Source organism: Apis laboriosa, unplaced genomic scaffold (genome assembly GCF_014066325.1).
Source record: "Apis laboriosa isolate Shangri-la unplaced genomic scaffold, ASM1406632v1 scaffold69_cov144, whole genome shotgun sequence".
In the NCBI taxonomy this organism is placed as follows: domain Eukaryota; kingdom Metazoa; phylum Arthropoda; class Insecta; order Hymenoptera; family Apidae; genus Apis; species Apis laboriosa.
Window position 1 is genome coordinate 3,097,340 of NW_025224165.1, and position 19,972 is coordinate 3,117,311.

A 19,972-nucleotide genomic window follows, 5' to 3' on the forward strand; every position below is an offset into this window, starting at 1 on the left:
ATCTGTCTATTAGTTCGAATAATGGAGGTTGGATTGAGAAACATTTGTGATCCAAATGATCTTGTCCCTCTATTAATTCAAATAAATGGAGGATATAGTTGGATTATACTCAAATACGAAAGGAATATATGTATGTATGCATTATACATGAATGCTTCAATTGTATTCATTTCCTGGAAAGTTGAACCTCGCGTTAAGGAATCCAATACGATCAATAATATTGACAATAATGTTATTAAAAAGATATTAACAATGATGTCGATATAATGATATTTTGAATTCGCTTAATCTGTTTTAAAATCGCGTACAATCGATGATATTAACAATATTTATTGATATCGATTTATCGAAAATATTATTAATTGTAGGGGAACATTTTTGGATATTATTATATATACCAATTATATCTACATAATAATGAAAATTTTTATACGTATTTTATACGTAATTTTTCAATCCTTTTTATACATATTTTTCTTTTTTTTTTTTTAGATTTAATATATTAAATTATATGAAAGTTATATATTTTAATCTTAATAAACATTTATATATAAAAAATAATATTACTTTTATATGTATATATAAAATATTCAATTATAATATTCAAATATATAAATAAAATGTCAAAAGAATATATTATATTATAATGATATATAAAAATAGTAATGAGATATCTTTTTTTTCTTTCTTATTCAAAGAATGAATTTTCGCATATTACGATCGAAAAAAAATTTAATCTTCACAAAGTTGCATAAAACATAATCATTATCGAAATCATTAGCGTAGCATTCTCTTCAAAGAATCATTTACCTTTCCAGTATAATGAAATAATTGCATGGCTATTGCTGTTTCAACATGAGCGTTTCTGCGATTGTGATCGTTAATGAGATCATTGTTTCTTGTCAACTATTCTTGTCAATTACGGATATTCATATACATGTAAGAAAACGAAAATAAATCTATCACTTATTCATTCGAATAATTAAGAGAAATTGTAAATTTAAAAAACTGTATAGAAAATTATGTACATTTATATTTATAATATTGAAGAATTGTATTAGAGAAATACTATGTGCAAAAAGATTGTTTAACTAATCGTAAGAACAATTTTAATCGAAAAGAATTTGATATATATAAAAATAAATATATACTTGTTTGTTTTTTTTAACTTATGTTGTTAACATAAAAAGTTAATTTAATATGACAAAATGATAAAATTAAATATTTATTGAACTCGATTAGATATTTACTGTTATTAATTACTTGATTTATTATGATTAATTTATTTATATGATTATATTTATTTTAGCTAATTTTAAGTGTTTAAAAATAAAAAAATTTCAAAAATAATAAATTAGGAAAAACAAAATCGGACTAGAAATCACTATAAATAATTCTTAGATATTAAAAGTTATTGTGTATGGAATAGATATATAAAATATTATAATATAGATATATAAAATAACTACGTATTGCATATTACATATTACATATTAAATGTAATGCAAATATATAATACAAAGTAGATATATTTTTAGATATACAAAAATTATTACGTATAAAATAGATTACATATTATGTGTTATATATTAAATATGAAATAAAATCTTATATTTATAAGGTTAATATATTTATATTTCACAAAAATTACACGCAATTATAAAACGGATTATAAAAATTAAATATATTAAAATGTCATATTTCAAAATGAATGATAATAGAAAAAAAAAAAAGATAGTTTTTATAATTTCAATCAGAATTTTCGTTATAAGCTCAGAACTTTGTGTATCAATCTCGAAAAACCTTACAGGTATTACGATATATATTTCTCAAAACCGGTTTTTCAGGACAACAAACAAAACAAAGAAAAGATAAATACGGGATAAAGAACATACCGAGTAGGGTTATCGCCGACGAACTGCGACTTCTCTGTGTGAAATGGTGTACCAAACGTCATAACCGAACAAGTAGGCAATCTAGGTTGCTGTCGTTTTTGAGAGTTCTTGCCGCTCCTCTGCCGATTCTCGCTATCGGCTGAGTTTTCACGACCGCCGAATAGTTCGGCTAGTCAGCTGATCGCACGATGTTTCATCGCTTCGCTCACGGTACGCATTATTGCTGGAATTTTTCTGTGAATTTGCCTTTCCTCTTACTCGACTCGCTGCTGTCCCACCGCAAAGGATTCGATCTTTAAATCGTACCAACCGATCACAATGTGGAGTGTAAATTTGAACTGGCGTTCAATGTTCAGAAACGCGTCGCCATACACTGTTCACTTTTCTAGCGGCGTAAAACGAGTCTCGACAGGCACAGAAACGTACGTGTCTTCCTGTTGGATCGCTATCCCACAACACAACAGGTCGTTCTATGTGCTTTCTTGTCACGATCTCACTTGTTCCGTTTTTCGATGATTTAAATTTTGAACGAGTTTCAGATACGATAAATGTCTCGAAAATCGAGAAAAGATCACAATGTTCGAAAGTATCGGGATGAGAACACAAAGAGAGTCACGATGTCACGAAATTTCGCAGTTTACTAGTGTCACAAATAACGGTATAACGCGCGGCCAGTAAACACAAATCATGCACGGAAATTTAACGAAGCGTCGACACTAGTTGGACGCAGCAAGTGCAACGACCTGTCATTCGTTCTTTTTTCTCTTTTTTCTGTTAGCATCCAAGCTTTTCGCTTTTCATTAAATCAAACGTTTTTCACAAATGTCAAATTACATGAAAATATTCACAATGGAAACGAATATATTCAAGTCGCGAATCCAATGATTGTATGTATGAGAAGCACGAGTAGCCGATGAAAACCGATTAGGACCGAGTCGAGCCGAAGGTAAAGAACCGACTCCTACCACGTCTAGCATCCGACTGGCTCCGAGGAAAGCTGGTCGACGGATGTGGGAACATCACCTGCCCCCCTTAACCCCTCATCCCATCACTCGGGACGCGCCAACGCACTACTACGGACCATGTCACTATCCTCAACCCTCTGCAACAGCATGCTACCATCGGTATCGGACGGTATTTCAAAGACGCATCAAAGTAACTCCTTTTAAACTTATTCGCATTTCTCTTGTCCCCTCGAGTCCCTTTTCTCATCTCTTCTAACGTAAATTTGAATCGCGTCATAGACTATAATACGATCATGGTTTTTATTATATCTTTCGATAACGTCCTACTTAGAATTAGGGTACTTTTTTTTGAAATAAAATTAATTTCAAAATCTTATCTTGAGAAAAAAATTATTTTTAAATTATTTATTTGTCAAATTTATCAAATTTGTGATGATTTTAAATAATAATAGGAAATAAAAGATAATGAATAGTAAAATTCTTCAGTATAAAAGGAAAAAGTGTGTAAAATTTAGATAATAAAAAAATTGTTTTTACGAATAGAAATTTCATTACATTTCTACATTTTTGTAATAAAATTAAATAACGAATATTAAAATAATTTATTTTTCAAATATTATTATTCAAATAATTGTTTATTAATAATTTTCAATTTTAATTTCTATTTTCATATTTTCATAAAAGAATTTTTAATCGTAACAATATTTCAATTGATCCTGATAGTTTAATAGAAAAATAAAATTCAAACGAAAATTCATTGATGAAACAAAGTATAATCAATTCATGTAATGTAAAAAAAAAAAATTTTGAAAATATCTTTCTTTATATCGCTTAAAACATCACGCAAAAATACCATTTTAATTATTAGATGTTAAAATAATTTTTTATATGATATAATGTGGTCGTAAAATTTAAAATTAAATGAACATAAAATATTATGTTAATTGTTCCGATCGTAATTTCGATATATCAAAAAATTTTCTAATATGAATAGCTACATGAATATTCGTACGAAACACATCATTGTTAAAAATAATCGGAATAAATATCAATGAACATAAATTGTTCAATCAACAATATAATGTAATCATACATCGTATCCCATATAATTATATCGATAACACAGTAAGTTATTATTGTTACATGAAAATATTGCAGCAATAAAATCAGTGTAAAGTCACGCAAAATCATACATACAATTCGAAATAATATCATAATACACATGATTATTTTTATAGATAATTCCAAATAATGAAAATAATACAATCTTCCATCGATACATCGTAAAACAAAAGAGAGAATGAAAACGTATTTGTAGGTTAGCTAGATGATATTTATAGATTATAGAAACAAAAATAGAGCGTATCTCGTAAGCTATACGAATTTTTAATCACTTAAAGCGAATCCTTTCGAGCTCCAGTTTCGCCTCGAGCATCATCTCTTTTCTCGTTTAGTCTCTTCCTTTCTCTCTCTTTCTCTCTTTTATCGGCCGACTCTGTCTCTCCATACCTTTTGTTACTTTTCCAAAGACAGAGTGTGATCTGTTGTTTAGGAAACGATAATAAAGGGAGCGCATTGATTTCGGCGGAATGCACACGCTATATATCGATTTGAAAACGAAACAAGAACACGAGAGAGTGGCAGGAAAGAAGAATTTCTAATACAGCTGGTGTTCCTTTATCAACAGACTATACAATGCGTGTTCAGTTCTAAGTATAATAATGAAAAGAAGAAAATGGTTCTTCTTTTCGTTCTTTTTTCATCTGAACAACCTGCATATTTTTCTTTTAAAGGAACAGATAATTTTACAAGATTTAATACATATATACATATACATATATAGAAAAGTGTCATCAAACAATTTTTGTAAAAAATTTTTCTTTTATAATTTCAATTATCTCTTATGAGATATTTCATTTTTTCCAATTAAATTAAACACATCACAATTTATAGATAAATTAATAAAATAATTCCATTTTACAATAATTAATGCAATAATATAATATATATAAAAAAAATATAATTCAAGAAAATTTATTACGATTAATTATGTATATAATTTTTAAAGAAATTTATTGCACTGTTTTTTGAAAAAGTAGGTTAATTTATTGTATGTAACGACGTTACATTTTTATATACAAGAAAGACAGACCTTTCTTTTCTTAAGTTTAGTATAAATAAAATCTCCAACGTTAAAAGAGAAAGAGCATATTCACTCCACTCTACTTTATTATTGAATATACAATGTTGTCCATCAAGCAAAAAGAATCTCAAATTATCAAGGACTATTACCCACTAGAACCAGAATTTGATTGAAAAAGCAATTTAATTACTTTATTTTTGTCAGACAGAAGAAAAGAATTGCGTTGGAATTTTCGAAGAAAGAAAAAATAGTTTGCTAGTAAAAAAAGAAGTTGAACGCGTATGTACACATGAATAAATACATATATACATATCTCGAGAATGAATAATTAAAAAAAGTATCGTTGACGTTGCAAAATTTATTAATGACGCATATCTTTTGCCACGCAACCCACGTGAAATCTTCAGTCCCAGCGTAATTTCATCTAAACTTGGCGAGATTATTTCTAAAACCGATGTATCAACGATCGATATGAAGGGTTGGATGGTTTAAACATGGAGTGGTCTCGAAAATTAATAAGTGAAAAAAAATTAAATTTAAGAAAGGTCAATCAATAATGATTTTATAAGTTTTTTTTTTTAACAGTTCATCGACTGTTAAATGCCGGATCACTTGACCGCACGATCAACTGACCGAAATTATAAAAGTTTTTGACATTTATAGCTATGTTGAAATTAATCAAAGTTTGATTTCAACGAAGTGGATAAAGTTTATTCATCAAGGAGCAAGGTAAAATTATTACAATTAATTGATTCGATTAATGAAATTGTTAATTATTTTTTATATTAATAGAAAATTCTATTAATGTTATTAGTAAGAATTATATTTTTCCTCCAATTCGCATATAATACTTAATTATATTAATTTTATCTAACAAAATTATATATTTCTCGATACTTTTAACACTTATTAAAAAAATAATTTTCCTTCATCTGATCATTTACTCCAACATTTTCAAGTTTCAAAACTATCCCAAGCTTTCAATTCACGAAATCGCAAATTCCAGGTTGTAAAAAACAAACATCCCTTTTGTATAATTTCTAGAAAGTTTAGTTAATACTTAGTTTAGTTAGTTAGTTAGTACTTAGTTTTCGAGAAATATCACAAACAGGAAAATCGACAATTGATCTCGCCAATCTTCAATTTCGAACAGTTATGTCAAGAGTTTAACCTTCGTGTTCAGCCATTTAGAGAATAAATTTCGTGCCTGTAATCTCGGCCACGAAAACAAATTGCATCCTTTGTCTGAGAAGAAAGTACACGTGAAGGCCCATGTAATCTTTGCAGCATAAGAAAAAAAAAAAAAAAACAGAAATTTCTTTTTAAACGCGTCGTCTCGCGTTTTAGTTTCGATCGACAGTGTTGATCGAACGATCAATAGAGTCGCAAGTTTGATGAGCGAGCATCCTTTTTTTTGAATACTAAAACTCGAGAGAGCGGAAAATAAAATAAAGCGCGATATATAATTCGCGGCGATGTAAAATAATTGGTGTAAAAGTTGTAAAGGAGAGCGCGACACGTGAAAATTTTTCAGGTCCCTCGAGTGGAACTCGTGGGTGTTGAAATCTTCGATCCGAACTTGCTGACCGAGATGTTTGCAAGGACGATGTTCCTCTGCAGCCGCAGCTGCGGATTCCACACATGCACAGGGATGAGAATTTAGGAAGGAAGGGAGCGCGCATTAAGATAATTATTGCGCCGACGCTGGAAAAAAATCAACGTCCTGAATAGGTGTACCGTGAATCCTCCTAATCTTCTAATTATATTTTTCGAATAATTAAATCGCAGCGTTTTCCAAACAGGCCCACTGACCGAATATACGATATCTCGTTCAGAAAGCGTCAAAGGTATGAATTAAATAATGATTACAATAGTAAGTGCTCAGGTACTTTCATTTTGTTGTCGAGTTCAAAGAGAGTGGTTAAATTAGAGATGGTTTGTTATGTCAAATGAGAATCTTGTGAGGAGGATAGATTTATTTTTGTCTAAATGACTTTAGACGAAATTGATGAAAAAATTAGTTACATTGTTGATAAATGCTTTGATTTGATATTTGGAAAGAGAAAAATAATTGAAGAAATATATATATATATCTTTTAATTAATAATTAATAATTGAATTGATGTCTTTATTTTTTTTTTTTAAATTTGGAATTTCGTAAATGACTTTTACAAATCTTCAATTATAAATTATTAAAAATATTTAAGTTTTTGCAAGTTAAATCTATCACTAAAACTTGTTCAAATATTTTCATCACGCAATGATAATATACTATCGTATTTCAATCAAAAATGTTTCATAAATGTTATTTTATTGAATTGATACATATGTTGGTTTTTGATTTTGGTAAAATAAACAATTTGAAATCAATCGTCCATCTTGTTTATAATAATTTCATTTTACACAATAATATATTTTGCTCTTATCTAAATTTAGAAATCTTAGAATTTAGATGAAAAATAAATAATTATATCAATTAAATGTAAGATACGTTTGTTCTATTCTATCAGCAATATAATAGATATAATTGGTGTATGAATTTAAAAAAAATTACAAATACAATTATTTGTATAAAAAATATTCGATATACTTTTGAAATAAATTGTATATTTATCAGTAAAATTGTTTTATTCACTTTCATAATCAAATTTCAAATTACAATATAAATCTCCATATCAAATTGTTATGAAAACTGAAAAATGAAATTATTAATTACAAATAAAAAAATTTAGTAGATTACATAACAATTTTATAACATTCATAAACAATGTAAATCTAAAACTGTAAATATAAGTTTCGAGTGAAAAATTAGAAAATTTAAAGAATAATTCTAGAGATTGAAACAAATACAAAAATTGATGTACAAATAATTGATTTTTTCAAATATATAATGATTTTTCAAATAATTTGATTTTTTCAAATAATCAAATTCAATTAATATTTACTTTATCTAATGCAAAATTGCTTACAAATTGAAACTAATAAAATTTCAACGAATATTTTGATACATCATCTTTTATATTTATTTCAATTTCTATATTCATCCGTTAAATTTTCTATCTACAATAAGATTATTTTAGCTTCCAGGTTTTAATTGTTTTATCCCAATTCTAGAAATGGAATTTCCGTATTAGATCCTTTAAATGTGTCTTATAGAATAAACTGTTGAATAAAATTCGACACTGATCCGAATCACTCTAAACCTCTTTTTTCCTGAAAAATTGAATTTACAGAAATCATCTGCCCACATAAATATTCGAAATGGATGCTAAAATATTATATTTCATCCGAAAATATATAAATACATATCATAATTCAAAGAAGAAAAATTATAATATTCTTCTTTCAAGAAAAATAGCCCTAAATATTTTGTAAAATATTTTTTACATTAATTTACATTAATAATACAAATAATTTTTACATTAAAAAGCAAAATTACAAAAATCTTAATTACGCGATATGAAAACCAAATCGGTTGAAAAACTGCCTCAATTAATTCTTATATCGCATTAACTAATTCCAATATTAATCCTGTCGTGTTCTATCACGAACCTTCCTTCTCCAGTATAAACCGTAGTAAGTTCGTCATCCGAAGGTATACCAGATCCAATTATCGGAATTAAACGAAGCACCGGAAGGAAAATTCTCTGCCGTGCAACTAGTGTATACCTTCATCATTGTCGAAACGCAAAGGCTTCTCCGTCGAAGCAAATGTTTGACCGGCTGCACAAACTGGGTCGGTCAAGCGGCAACGCGCCGTCGGCCAATGAAATTCAGAGTTTTCGATTGTTCCGTTCTTTTTTCTCTCTCTCTCTCTCTTTCTCTCTTTCTCTTTTCTCCCTTCCTCCTTCGCAGGTACGAAGAAACTTCGACAGGGACCGCTAACATCGACGAACAGAATTCGGCTGGTCGCGTGCTGGCACCATGCCGAGGAAATCGTGGAACGCGGGATACAATTTCGTATTGGAACAGAGGAGAGTGCATTACATGGAGCACCGTGTGTACCGCATCGTTTCGCTGCCATCATACGTCGAGTTCCTCTCATGCGGCCATGTTTAGAGGCTCCGAATGACGAGATGCCGCATGAAATGCAGATTGATAAAAAAAAATCTAATAATGGAATCCTCTTCAGAGATATATTTGGATGTTTGGATATCGTGTAATATTTTAAGAGGATATTTTGAAAAGATTTTCTCGTTTCTCCGTATTTTTTCCTGCTTTTTATCTCGATACAAGTGGTAAAATACTATAGAATTTTAATAATTCGAGTATATTATTATAAAATTCTGTGGGATTGTCTGATTTTTTATTTCTTTCCGCTTTATTTTGAAAATTTATATAAAAATATCGATTTCCTTTAACTCGAATTATATTTGATTAATATTTACACTCTATTACTGTTTTTATTCTCTAATTCGGATAATTTAATTTTTATTTTTTCTTGTTTTAGAAATAGCCAAATAGATAGGATGTTAGTGGAACATCTTTAAAGGATTGATTTTACATATATATTTAATATATAACTATCGCATAACGTTAAATATACAATTTTATGAAAAATATTCAATTTGCAATTTCTTGTGTTCCTTTTTAATTAAACAAAAAATATTGAAGCATAATTTTTATTTTCATGCGAGTATTTATTATTTCAAAGGAATAGAATAAATTTAAAAAAAATAAATTGATAAATTATGAATAGCTCTCATAAATTTCTCTATTACCTTTTTTATATTGGTTAATCGCATTCAACGTATTCTCGTTATTTTACGATTTCTTTTATTTTGTTATCAACAACATTAAAATTGATGAATAAATTCCATCAATAGAACGAGTATAATAAAAACGATTATACAATAAGCAATAGCATATAACGAAATTGCATCCACTTCGATTAAAATTTTTGTTTGTTCAATGAATATTTTTTAGTTAGAAAATCAATTATCATCAAAAAATTCGATTTTTTAGAAAAAAGAAAAAAAAGCACATCAAATTTTTCTGCAGTATCCTTGAACCTTTGATTCAATGAGCAACTGTAAATTTTCTGAAATTATATTTTCTGAAACGAAATGTGTAGTCACGCGAGCTATCACAAGTTATTTTCACGGATTCTTCCTGTCATTCGTAACAAAATATCGAACAATCTGTCTTTAAATGATATATTGGTTTCAAATTATCATCATCGAAGATCAGAATGGTTTTATCGATATTAAATTAATCTCGAGTAAACAAATATTTCGAAATCAATACATTATAAAATAATATTTTATTTTACAAATTTATGAATAATTCCTTTCACAGTTTAAATTATTAAGTGCATTTTTTATGTATATTTTACAGTTTATTTTATATTTTATTATTTTAATTTCATTTTTTACTACTTTTTATGGAAATTAATGGAGATTATTAATGGAAATTTTCTATATAAAATAAATTTTGAAAGATATTTATTAATTTAGAAAGATATTTATAAGGGACAAAAATTTTAATATATATATATCTTATAAGATAATTCATCTAATTCAAAAATTCTGATTTTAATAAATGTTTATATATGTATAGAACATAAAGAATTATATAAGATATAAGATAAAGCTTAACTTTTAAAACAATTTTAGCATTTTGTTAAATTTTGAATATAAAATTATTTGGAAATTTTTTTTATAATAGTATAACAGGACATTAAATTTCAAAAATTTGCATTATCTCACATCATAACAAAATATCAATTATTTATTATTTTATGAACAAATTTTTATCTTTTAATTTTTTAATATATTTTTTATTTTTAATGAAATTTTACGAGTATAGATAATATAATAGATTGTATATTTATATTTATATTATAAGCAATTTTTTTTATAGAAATATCACTTTAAAAAAATTAAATTAATGTTCAAAGTTTCAATGTCTTTTTCATTTTTTAAATATAAATTTATAATGGTGAGAGAAATTTTATTTTATATCGAATATTTTATATAAATAAAAGAAATTAATACAAAAATATAATATAGTAAAATATTATGAATGAATAAGGTAAACATATCAATAGCAAAACAAGCAATGAATCAGTTGCACAAATTAAAACGTGTTATCTTACTGGAATAAAAATCAATTTATATTAATTAATCTTCCCGGAATAAAAATTAATTTATGAAAACAAACATATAAATTCCATATATATGTAAACATATAAATATAAATGTAAAAATAAAAAATCTCCTATAGATTTTTGAAAATATAAAAATCTTTAATCCTAAAACAAAATTTCTAATTTGCAATTGAAAGAATTATATAAGAAATTCTTTAACTTTGTCCAAAATATTTTATATCATTTTTCATAATAATAAAATTAATTAAATATTGATAGATGAACCTTATCGAAAACTCATATTTAAAACAAAATTTGGATTATTCTTTGATAATTAAAATTTGTTTAACTATTAGCTATGCTCTTTTATTTTTATAATATAAATATTAATTCTAATACGATTGAAAGAACGCATGTTTTGAAAGGAAAACACAGTTTTTAAAATAAAAGAAAATAAGCAACCACCAGCATCACATGTTCCCTCATGTGAACACATTTAAAAGCCTTTCATAAGTTTTTATAACCCTCGTGTTTTTCATGGTGAGTCACCTTGTAGTACCAAGCACGGAATTAATAAACTATAACAATAACTATCAATTTCGTAACGATATCAATTCAATTACATTTAACATTCAAACGTTCTACATGAATTTTGCATTTATTTTATTTTTTTAATTATTGTATATCGAAAAACGAAAATTTCTTTTAATTATGGAAAATACTGAATTCTGTGAAATATAAATACGAGATAGCGTTAATAATTTTATTAAAATTAATTTTATCAAGTTAGCATACTATATTATCGAATTTTCAAATATTTCGAATTATAAAATTTTTAGCAAGTTATATTAAAAATAATTCTCGAGTTTTGTGTTATAATATTAATGATGTCTCTTAAATTTTATTATAATATTAAATTAAAAAATTAAATTAAATTAAAAGTTTTTTTCATTATTTACACACGTTATTTGGGATTTTATTAAAGAGGTATATGACTTAAATAAAAGATTTAATCGAATCTTTATTGATATTAAGACATTCAATTTTTCTCTAACTTTTCAAATCTTTTCTCTTAAATCTTTTTGTAAAATTTACCAGTTAATAGTATAAGAAAATGAAAAAATTATATATCAAACATCGAATCACTTTTGAACTTATAAAATGTTCAAATTTATCACGTTCAAATTCGATTCATCTATTTGAAAATATTCTTGAAATTCTTTTTCTCTATATTCATAAAAAAGAATATGCCATCGATTGAAATCAGTTTGCAATGTTCAATGTTCAAATCAACTCGCGATATACTTAAACCCATTACTACTCACGCGTAAATTCTTTAGTAAGATGAAATTGGAAATGGAAGACGAGATAGTGCATTTTCTACAAAACAACATTTGACAGACAGAAGAAGACGTACACGTTGCATTTGACGGAAATCGCAATCTATTTTCACGAACTGCCACGGATTTGGAGCATGGACATCGAAATAAATTGCATTCGATCGCGGCTAAATTTCATCTCGAATCGGATCTTTCGCAATTTTCACATTTATCCCGGGAATTTCGTGCAATTAGCGCAACAAATCGATGCAACAAAAAAAAAAACATATCTAAAATCTTTGTTATTTTTGTTAACAAGTCGATCGTCACTCCTGCTGAAAATATACTCGAGTGATAATTATTGGCGCATATTCCACGAAAATATTCTGGCTTAATTTTAGCGCGTTTCTCTTCGTACGTTGATTCTTGAAAATATTAGCGTGTTTCTCTCTTTTCTCGTGACATGTTCAAAACATGTACTGTAATGACTCAAGAAAATATTCTTATGCTTACTGTAAATAAAACTGTTGATAAAATATGCATTTAGACTGAATTCTAAATGTATTGTGATAATAGTTAATTAAAATTAGTTAATTTAAAGAGTATCGAGAAAATATTAGGATTATTTATCAAGAATAATTTAAATGAAATTCAATGTAAAGTTTTATCTCCGTCACCATTTCATTCTATCTTCATCTTTTCTCAATTATTTGTAATAAATACTTCCTAACTTTTTGAAGTAAAAATTTTTAAAGTTGAAAGAATTCTATGATTGCACAGAAACTTTTATTCCAATGAAACACAAAAAAAAAGTGTCATTTCAATTATTATACATGTAAAAATGATAGAAAATAATTAAAACTAATAAATAAATTGATTGAATATTTAAGTATGAAATAGAATATTAATAGTCTTATGTAACTTGTGTATTTCTAATTATTTCAATTGTTCAAGGAGGAGTTGAAAAATATTTTTCAATCTAAAGAGTTAAACGAGATTTTCTTGTATATTAATTTTTGTATTTGTTTTGCTTCTAATTCTTCAAAAATATTCCACAAATATATTAACATTTTCCTAAATATAATTTTGGAATAAATTTTTTCATAAGAAATATTTATTCTATTGTAAAAATTATTTTTATAAGTGAAATTGTATTCAAGATAGAAAAGAATGTTTGTCTTCAAAGAGATTCCACTATTATACTCTGCATATAACATAAACTTTTATTAAAATCAGAATTAGATGAATTTCTTTGTAAGATAATGTTCGAATATTTGATATAGAACGAGCTGTATTTTTTGAATTCAATAATAAATAAATATAAAGGCCAATTTAATGTAAATTAGTGGATTTTTAGATTTGTGTAATAATTTTAATTATAAAATTCGTATATAAATTTATGTCATTTCCAATGAATATGAATTTTACCTGATTTTATTATCGGTCGTATGGTCAGCATAAATCATGACAGCTTTCGATATAATATAATATGATTATATTATATCAAAGTATTTTTTTTTTTTAGGTAAATATTTATTTATATATAATATAATTAGATATTTCGAAACAAAATGTAAAACAAATATTATAATGAAATAAATAAAATAATAAAATCAAAATTTAAATAGGATATTTTTCAATAATCAGGTTTTACATTGAAATCAAAACTTTTTTTGTATCGTGTTTCTTTTAATTAACATATCTGATTGACAATAAAATTAAAAAAATGAAAGAACAATTTCTCGCTTGAATTAATTAATTACTTATTTTCGTATTCGTTAAAATCTCTCACGATGAAATAATCGCAATTTAATTCGTTTAATTTAATTTGTTCGATAAACAAATATAAAACAACACGGTATGAACAATTTTCAAGGAAACACAAAAAAAGACTATACAAAAGAAACATTTTACAGCACATATGAAAAAACGCTTTAACGTTTTCAGGAGTTACAAAAAAAAAAAAAAAAAAAAAAAAGAAAGAAACGATACAAAAATAATATTTTATAAAACATTGCTTGTTTTCTTACACAAAAACTTCTACATTATTTCCATTTATATCTTTCAGTTGTTTGTCTCTTTTCTCTCGTCGAATTCTCGGACTAATCCTCAAATTGATTCCCTTTTTTCTCTAGCACTCTCTAGCTTTAAAGGCACGCTGACTTTTCTCATGAATAGCCACCACAAATCAACTAAGGAGTATGTATTCACATCGTTTACATGTATCGATGCTTTCAACGGTTGAGAACAAAAGGTTCAGCGCCAGCTGCTACCCATACCTCGAAATTGATCCACTTAATGATTACGTAGAAGAAGATCAACCGATTGATCGTGCAAACGATCTCGAAGAGGTTGTTCTCGGTCGGCACACCGAACAGAAGATCACGAAGAGCCGGCGCCTCGGCCAGGAACGATTGCCTCCACATCTCGTGATCGTATACCGTGTCGTTCGTTTCGATCGTGATTTTCGTCTCGGGTATACGGGCTCTGCGGATCGTATTATTCGAACCTTTCAACTCTTGTATCCAATTTTCGACCGCCTCGTAGATCGAATAGATCTCACCCATGATTGCTTACGATGGGTGCGCGATAATTCGTCGAAAAGTTATCATCGGCACAACCAACGAATAACTGAACCACAATTCCTGTTGCGAATGCCAACTTTGATGTATCTTCGGTTATCTAACCGCTCTAGAATCGTCATCGGTTAAAAGTGCCCGCCAAATTGCGAAACTGTTGTGTATATACATGACTAGCAGATTAGGTTAACATCAGCTTGTTTGGTTATGAAATAGGTGGCGCTTTGCTTGTTCAGATGCGAAAATATGTATACAGTCTTAACCTTTTAGAACACACGTTGAGTTCGAGAAATCTTTATACTATAAAATGTGATCTTTATACTATAAAATCTTTGAATATTATTTTCTACGTGAAAATTAATAATAATGAATAAATCGAAGAGCAAAGTGATATATAGGTCTATCGTAAACGTGACATTAGTGTGATTTTAATTCACGTGTGGTTTGTAGAGACTTAATATATTCGTGGAATATCTTTGGAGGATCGATTCTAGAGACTAAAATAAATACGAAAGATATACAAAAATATCGATTGAGATTTATTTATTAATTATTTATTATTTATAAGCAATTAAAATTTGCGTTAGATGAAGCAAAATGGAGATAGAATGAAGCGATGATATGATGGAAATTTCATTTTATTTTCACTTATGCTTTTCATTAATTTATTTATAATTTTTCAATCAATTTTCACTATATATAAAATAAATATAAAGTTTATTAAATTATTTTTGATTCTCATATCTTCGAAATTTCATATTATTATATATTTAAATTTTAAATTGGATTTAATAATAAATTATAAATTGAGTTTAATAATATTGAAATCATCAAAGATGTAAAATAATTTATTTTTTGAGTTTTAAATATTTAATGCATATTTTTTTAATAGTATTTTTTTTATTAAATGTTATATGAATATTAAATAAATGACAAAAGAAATAATGCTGATAAACAACATTTTTTACCATATTTCTGTACTTCATGCAAGAAGAGCCTACAAGGATTATAATTAAAATTAATTGTATTTGGTAAGTGAGATGCTTCTAGAGGAATCTAAAAGCTTCTAGTGGTTTTGTATTCATAAAGACTTGGATTCATAACAAAATTTTCTAAATAAATAAAAAAATGGATTTGTAATCATAATGTATTCCATAAAATCCAAAAATTTAAAAAAGAATCAGATTAGAATTAAAGCAGAAAATGTTTTCGTGTAAAATTTATTATAAATATTGATCGAATTAATATACATTGAATATATATCAATATACATCATAATTCTTCTAAGAAAATAATTACAAACTTTCTTAATGCAATTTAATTTTACACTAGAATTATTTAAACTAATAATATTGATTCATATAAGTTCTAAATATTGTTCTCTGTAATTGTAATTTCTGTATCTAATTAATAATATTTTAAAAACAAAATTATTAAAAAATCCATCTATATAAATTTGACAAAGAAAATATGCTATTTAAAATACCTATTGTTGAAACTTAAAAATTTTATTACATGTAAAAATTGTAAAATAATTAACTTCCATTATTGCTTTCATATCTAAGCATTTATATCTAACCAATTAAAAATTTAATCTCAATTGTATTATTGGAAAATTCTTTATTGTAAATTTTATTGTATTTCTTGAAAGTTGTAGCATTCAATAGATAATTACTTTTAACAGATTCAAACTTCCTATAAGTACATGAAAAATGAAAAACTAATTCAAATAATGAGATAAAAAGAAAGAATGATTTGATTTGTTAAAATCAATCAAATCATTTTCTTACTTCCCGAATAAAAACTTTTTCCAATAAAAGCCCTATTTTAATGTAACGACAAGACTGAACCGATGCCCTATTTTCGACCGTTTTAAATCAGTTCAAGATAGAAGCATACCAGTTATAATTGAAGTCGATAAAAGTATCTCCATTAAAATATAATTGAAAGTTTCTATATGTACATACAATATTATTTCCTGATTTTTTTTTTATCATCATGTAGTATTTTTCACAAATAATACAAAATAATAAATACTTTGAGAAAAAAATGATACTATTTGAATAAATATGTTTTTTAAATCCATTGTTTATAGACAAAAGAAAATCTTGATTCACGATGATGATAGAAGGAATACAAATGATTGGAATGATTAATAAAAAATATCTTTTTATTTGATTATTGAATTAAATAAAGTGATGAAGCTTCTTATTTAGTAGGTTTTTTATTTTTTTTGGAGCAAAGACGAAATTGGATGATTCACACTTTAAAGAAATTCTAATTTAGATTCTGACTCCGTCTTCTCAAAAGTTTAGCTTTTAGATCACTAATCATCAGTTCTAAGAAATGAAAGATTCCCAATTAAAGATAATAATAGAATTTATTTTTTACAAAGTAAAAAATATAAATAATAATTGTGTAAAATTGTGTAAAAAACAAAAGAAAAATTTGTATAATATTTTTATATTATCATGAAATTTAATAAAATTATTATTAATATCCATAATTCTTAAAGTAAATTTTTTTATTAATTAAAAAAAGATCTCAATTATTAGATAAGAATTTACATAAAATTACAACTAAAACATTTATTTCATACTTAAATAAAAATATTTTTCATTTTAGATATTTTATTCATATAAATATAAACGTCTACAACGTTTTTTGAAAATATTTAATAAATATATAACATCTAACATAAATATAAATATCTACAATTTTTTTTTGAAAATATTTAATAAATATAAAAAATTCTTTTAATATTTGCCTAAACAACATCAACATTATAAATATTATTCACATAAATATGTTAAAATTATACGCACTGAATAAATATCAAATTTTTCAAATCATATTTTTAGATCGATTTAATCTAGATTTCATTCCTTTCACCGCATTGAGCTCAATCCACAAACTGAAATTGTAATTTGTTTAATAACTTTCGTATTGAGCAACGTTATATTCAACAGTTTTACACACGAGTACACTTTCCATTGAAAAATTCAGATTTTCTGTCTGTCTTTAAAACTGATTAAACTGTAAAAAATGAAAGCAACTACTTCGTTAATTAAACTTTTTTATTACAAATCAATTATTGTTTACGTTTAAAACAATAAAACAAGAAACATCGAAATGACATGGAAACAAAAAATTATCTTTATATTTTCAAAAATCTTTCAATACGATAATTAAATAATATGAAAAACAAGATTTAATTTTATGCAAATGTATTTGTATTACGTATTTAATAACATTTAAATTATAAAGCGCAAACTCACGTAGAAATTATTTAGGCCGTTGACACCGGGTCATTGCTATAAATAAAAGGGCCAACAGGGGTGCATTCTAGGATCTCGAATGTTCCTAAAATAGCGAGAATGTCGTCGGGACAAAATGGAACTTCTTACGTGTCGTTGCAGGCAACAGTAAAGAATCTCGCTTGATAACAAAGGAACCAACAAGTACCAACAAGTAATTGGACAAATACACTTGAAAAAATTTTGCTAATTTTTTAAAAAAATATTTTATCAGAAATTTTCATATATTTTACAAGAAATCGATTAATAAATTATACCATCAAAATCAATAATTATTTTTTTTTATAAAACTGTGAATATCAAGATATTATGTGTAATAGGTTATGAAGTTTTATTATTGGAATAAAAAAAAATTGGAAAAATAAAAATAGATTATTATCAATGAAATATCATTCTGAGAAGATGAAATTAAACTCTTAAACTTTCTCTATCATTTTCTTAAATATAACTTCGTAATGGTACGAAATAGATTTTAAATTATAAAATATTTATTATTTTTTAAATTTTTACGCTTTATTGTTCTGCTGTGAAATAAATTTTTACAGGAAATTATATGGAAGACATGAAAAAAAATGGTAAAAATTTGAGGAATGATTTTATCTTTCAAAGAGATTTTCTATCAAAAAATAAATTGCTCTATGCATAATCCATTATAATCTTCATTTTCATTAAAATCAAATTTTTCGAGATAATCATAATCTATGAAGATTTTTGTAACTGATGGTAGATTCATCTCGATGTCACTTAACGCCAATCTCAAAAAAAATAAAATAACGTAGAAATAATAAAAAAAAAATTAATGTAATATCACTTAAAAAATTAAGCTTAAATTTTCAATACTCCTTTTTTTAAATATAACTTCGATAATGATACGAGATAGATAATCAAAGAATGAGAATTGGCATTGTAATAAACTTATGCCTTCCATTAACCATAAGAACTTTTTACTAACCGTAATATGGCAAATCGCCAAGAACTATTAAACGAAGTTTAATAGCGTCTGGTAAAAATTTTCCCCGATATCTATTAATAAAAAAAAAAAAAAAAAAAAAAACTTGCTCGATAACCATTAAACTCTGTTTTTATTCCCTGATCAATTAAATATTATATTGCTAAATTGCTTTTCAAAGCCTCCTTAAAAAGATCCTTGACTCTCGGATTGGAAAAATTTTTTTTTTTCGGCAAATTAACCCTTTTGCGCTCGCGTTCAATTTTCAGGGTCGAGACCTTGACCTTAACTCTTTTAAAATTACGCCCGTATGGAAAGAACTTCCACTTTTTAAGTTCTTTCAAAATAAGTGCTCGTGGCGTGTGCATGTTCGTAGATGTGTACGCGTGTACAATTTCTTGCGTATAACCCTTGGCTGTTCCTTCTATGAATAAAGATTCACTTTTGAGCGCAACCATGATAGTTCATGGTTGCAAACGAGATATTTGTTGTGTCAAGGCTATCAAACGGTATCAACCGGCAAGGTCGAGCGTTTTCAATCTAGAAAGAAACGCTGACTTGCCAGACGAAAGATCTAGAATTCTCGAAGCCAGAAAATATTCTACTTTCACTATCGGGACTTCATTCTAATCACGCTTATCAATCTTAATTGGTGAATAACGATGTTGCGTGAAAGTTCAACATTTTCCAACGTTCTGCAGTAAATAAACCGACAGA

At 26.3% G+C, this 19,972-nt stretch overlaps 1 protein-coding gene across 5 annotated transcripts in view; it reads right to left on the reverse strand.

Annotated features, from left to right (window-relative positions):
• Positions 1 to 19,972, reverse strand: part of LOC122719047 — a 112,891-nt gene that overhangs the window by 88,338 nt on the left and 4,581 nt on the right. The window contains exon 1 of one of the 5 annotated variants that reach the window (XM_043944576.1): positions 14,690 to 14,804. The exons of 3 other annotated variants lie outside the window; for them this stretch is intronic. Coding sequence is in view for 1 of the 2 variants with exons in the window: in XM_043944574.1 (XP_043800509.1) it covers positions 1,896 to 1,957 (62 nt within the window). In the remaining variant the exon portion in view is untranslated. Of the gene's footprint in view, positions 1 to 1,895; positions 2,867 to 14,689; positions 14,805 to 19,972 lie in introns of those variants that run through there. One more of the 5 variants, XM_043944574.1, reaches the window with a different exon arrangement.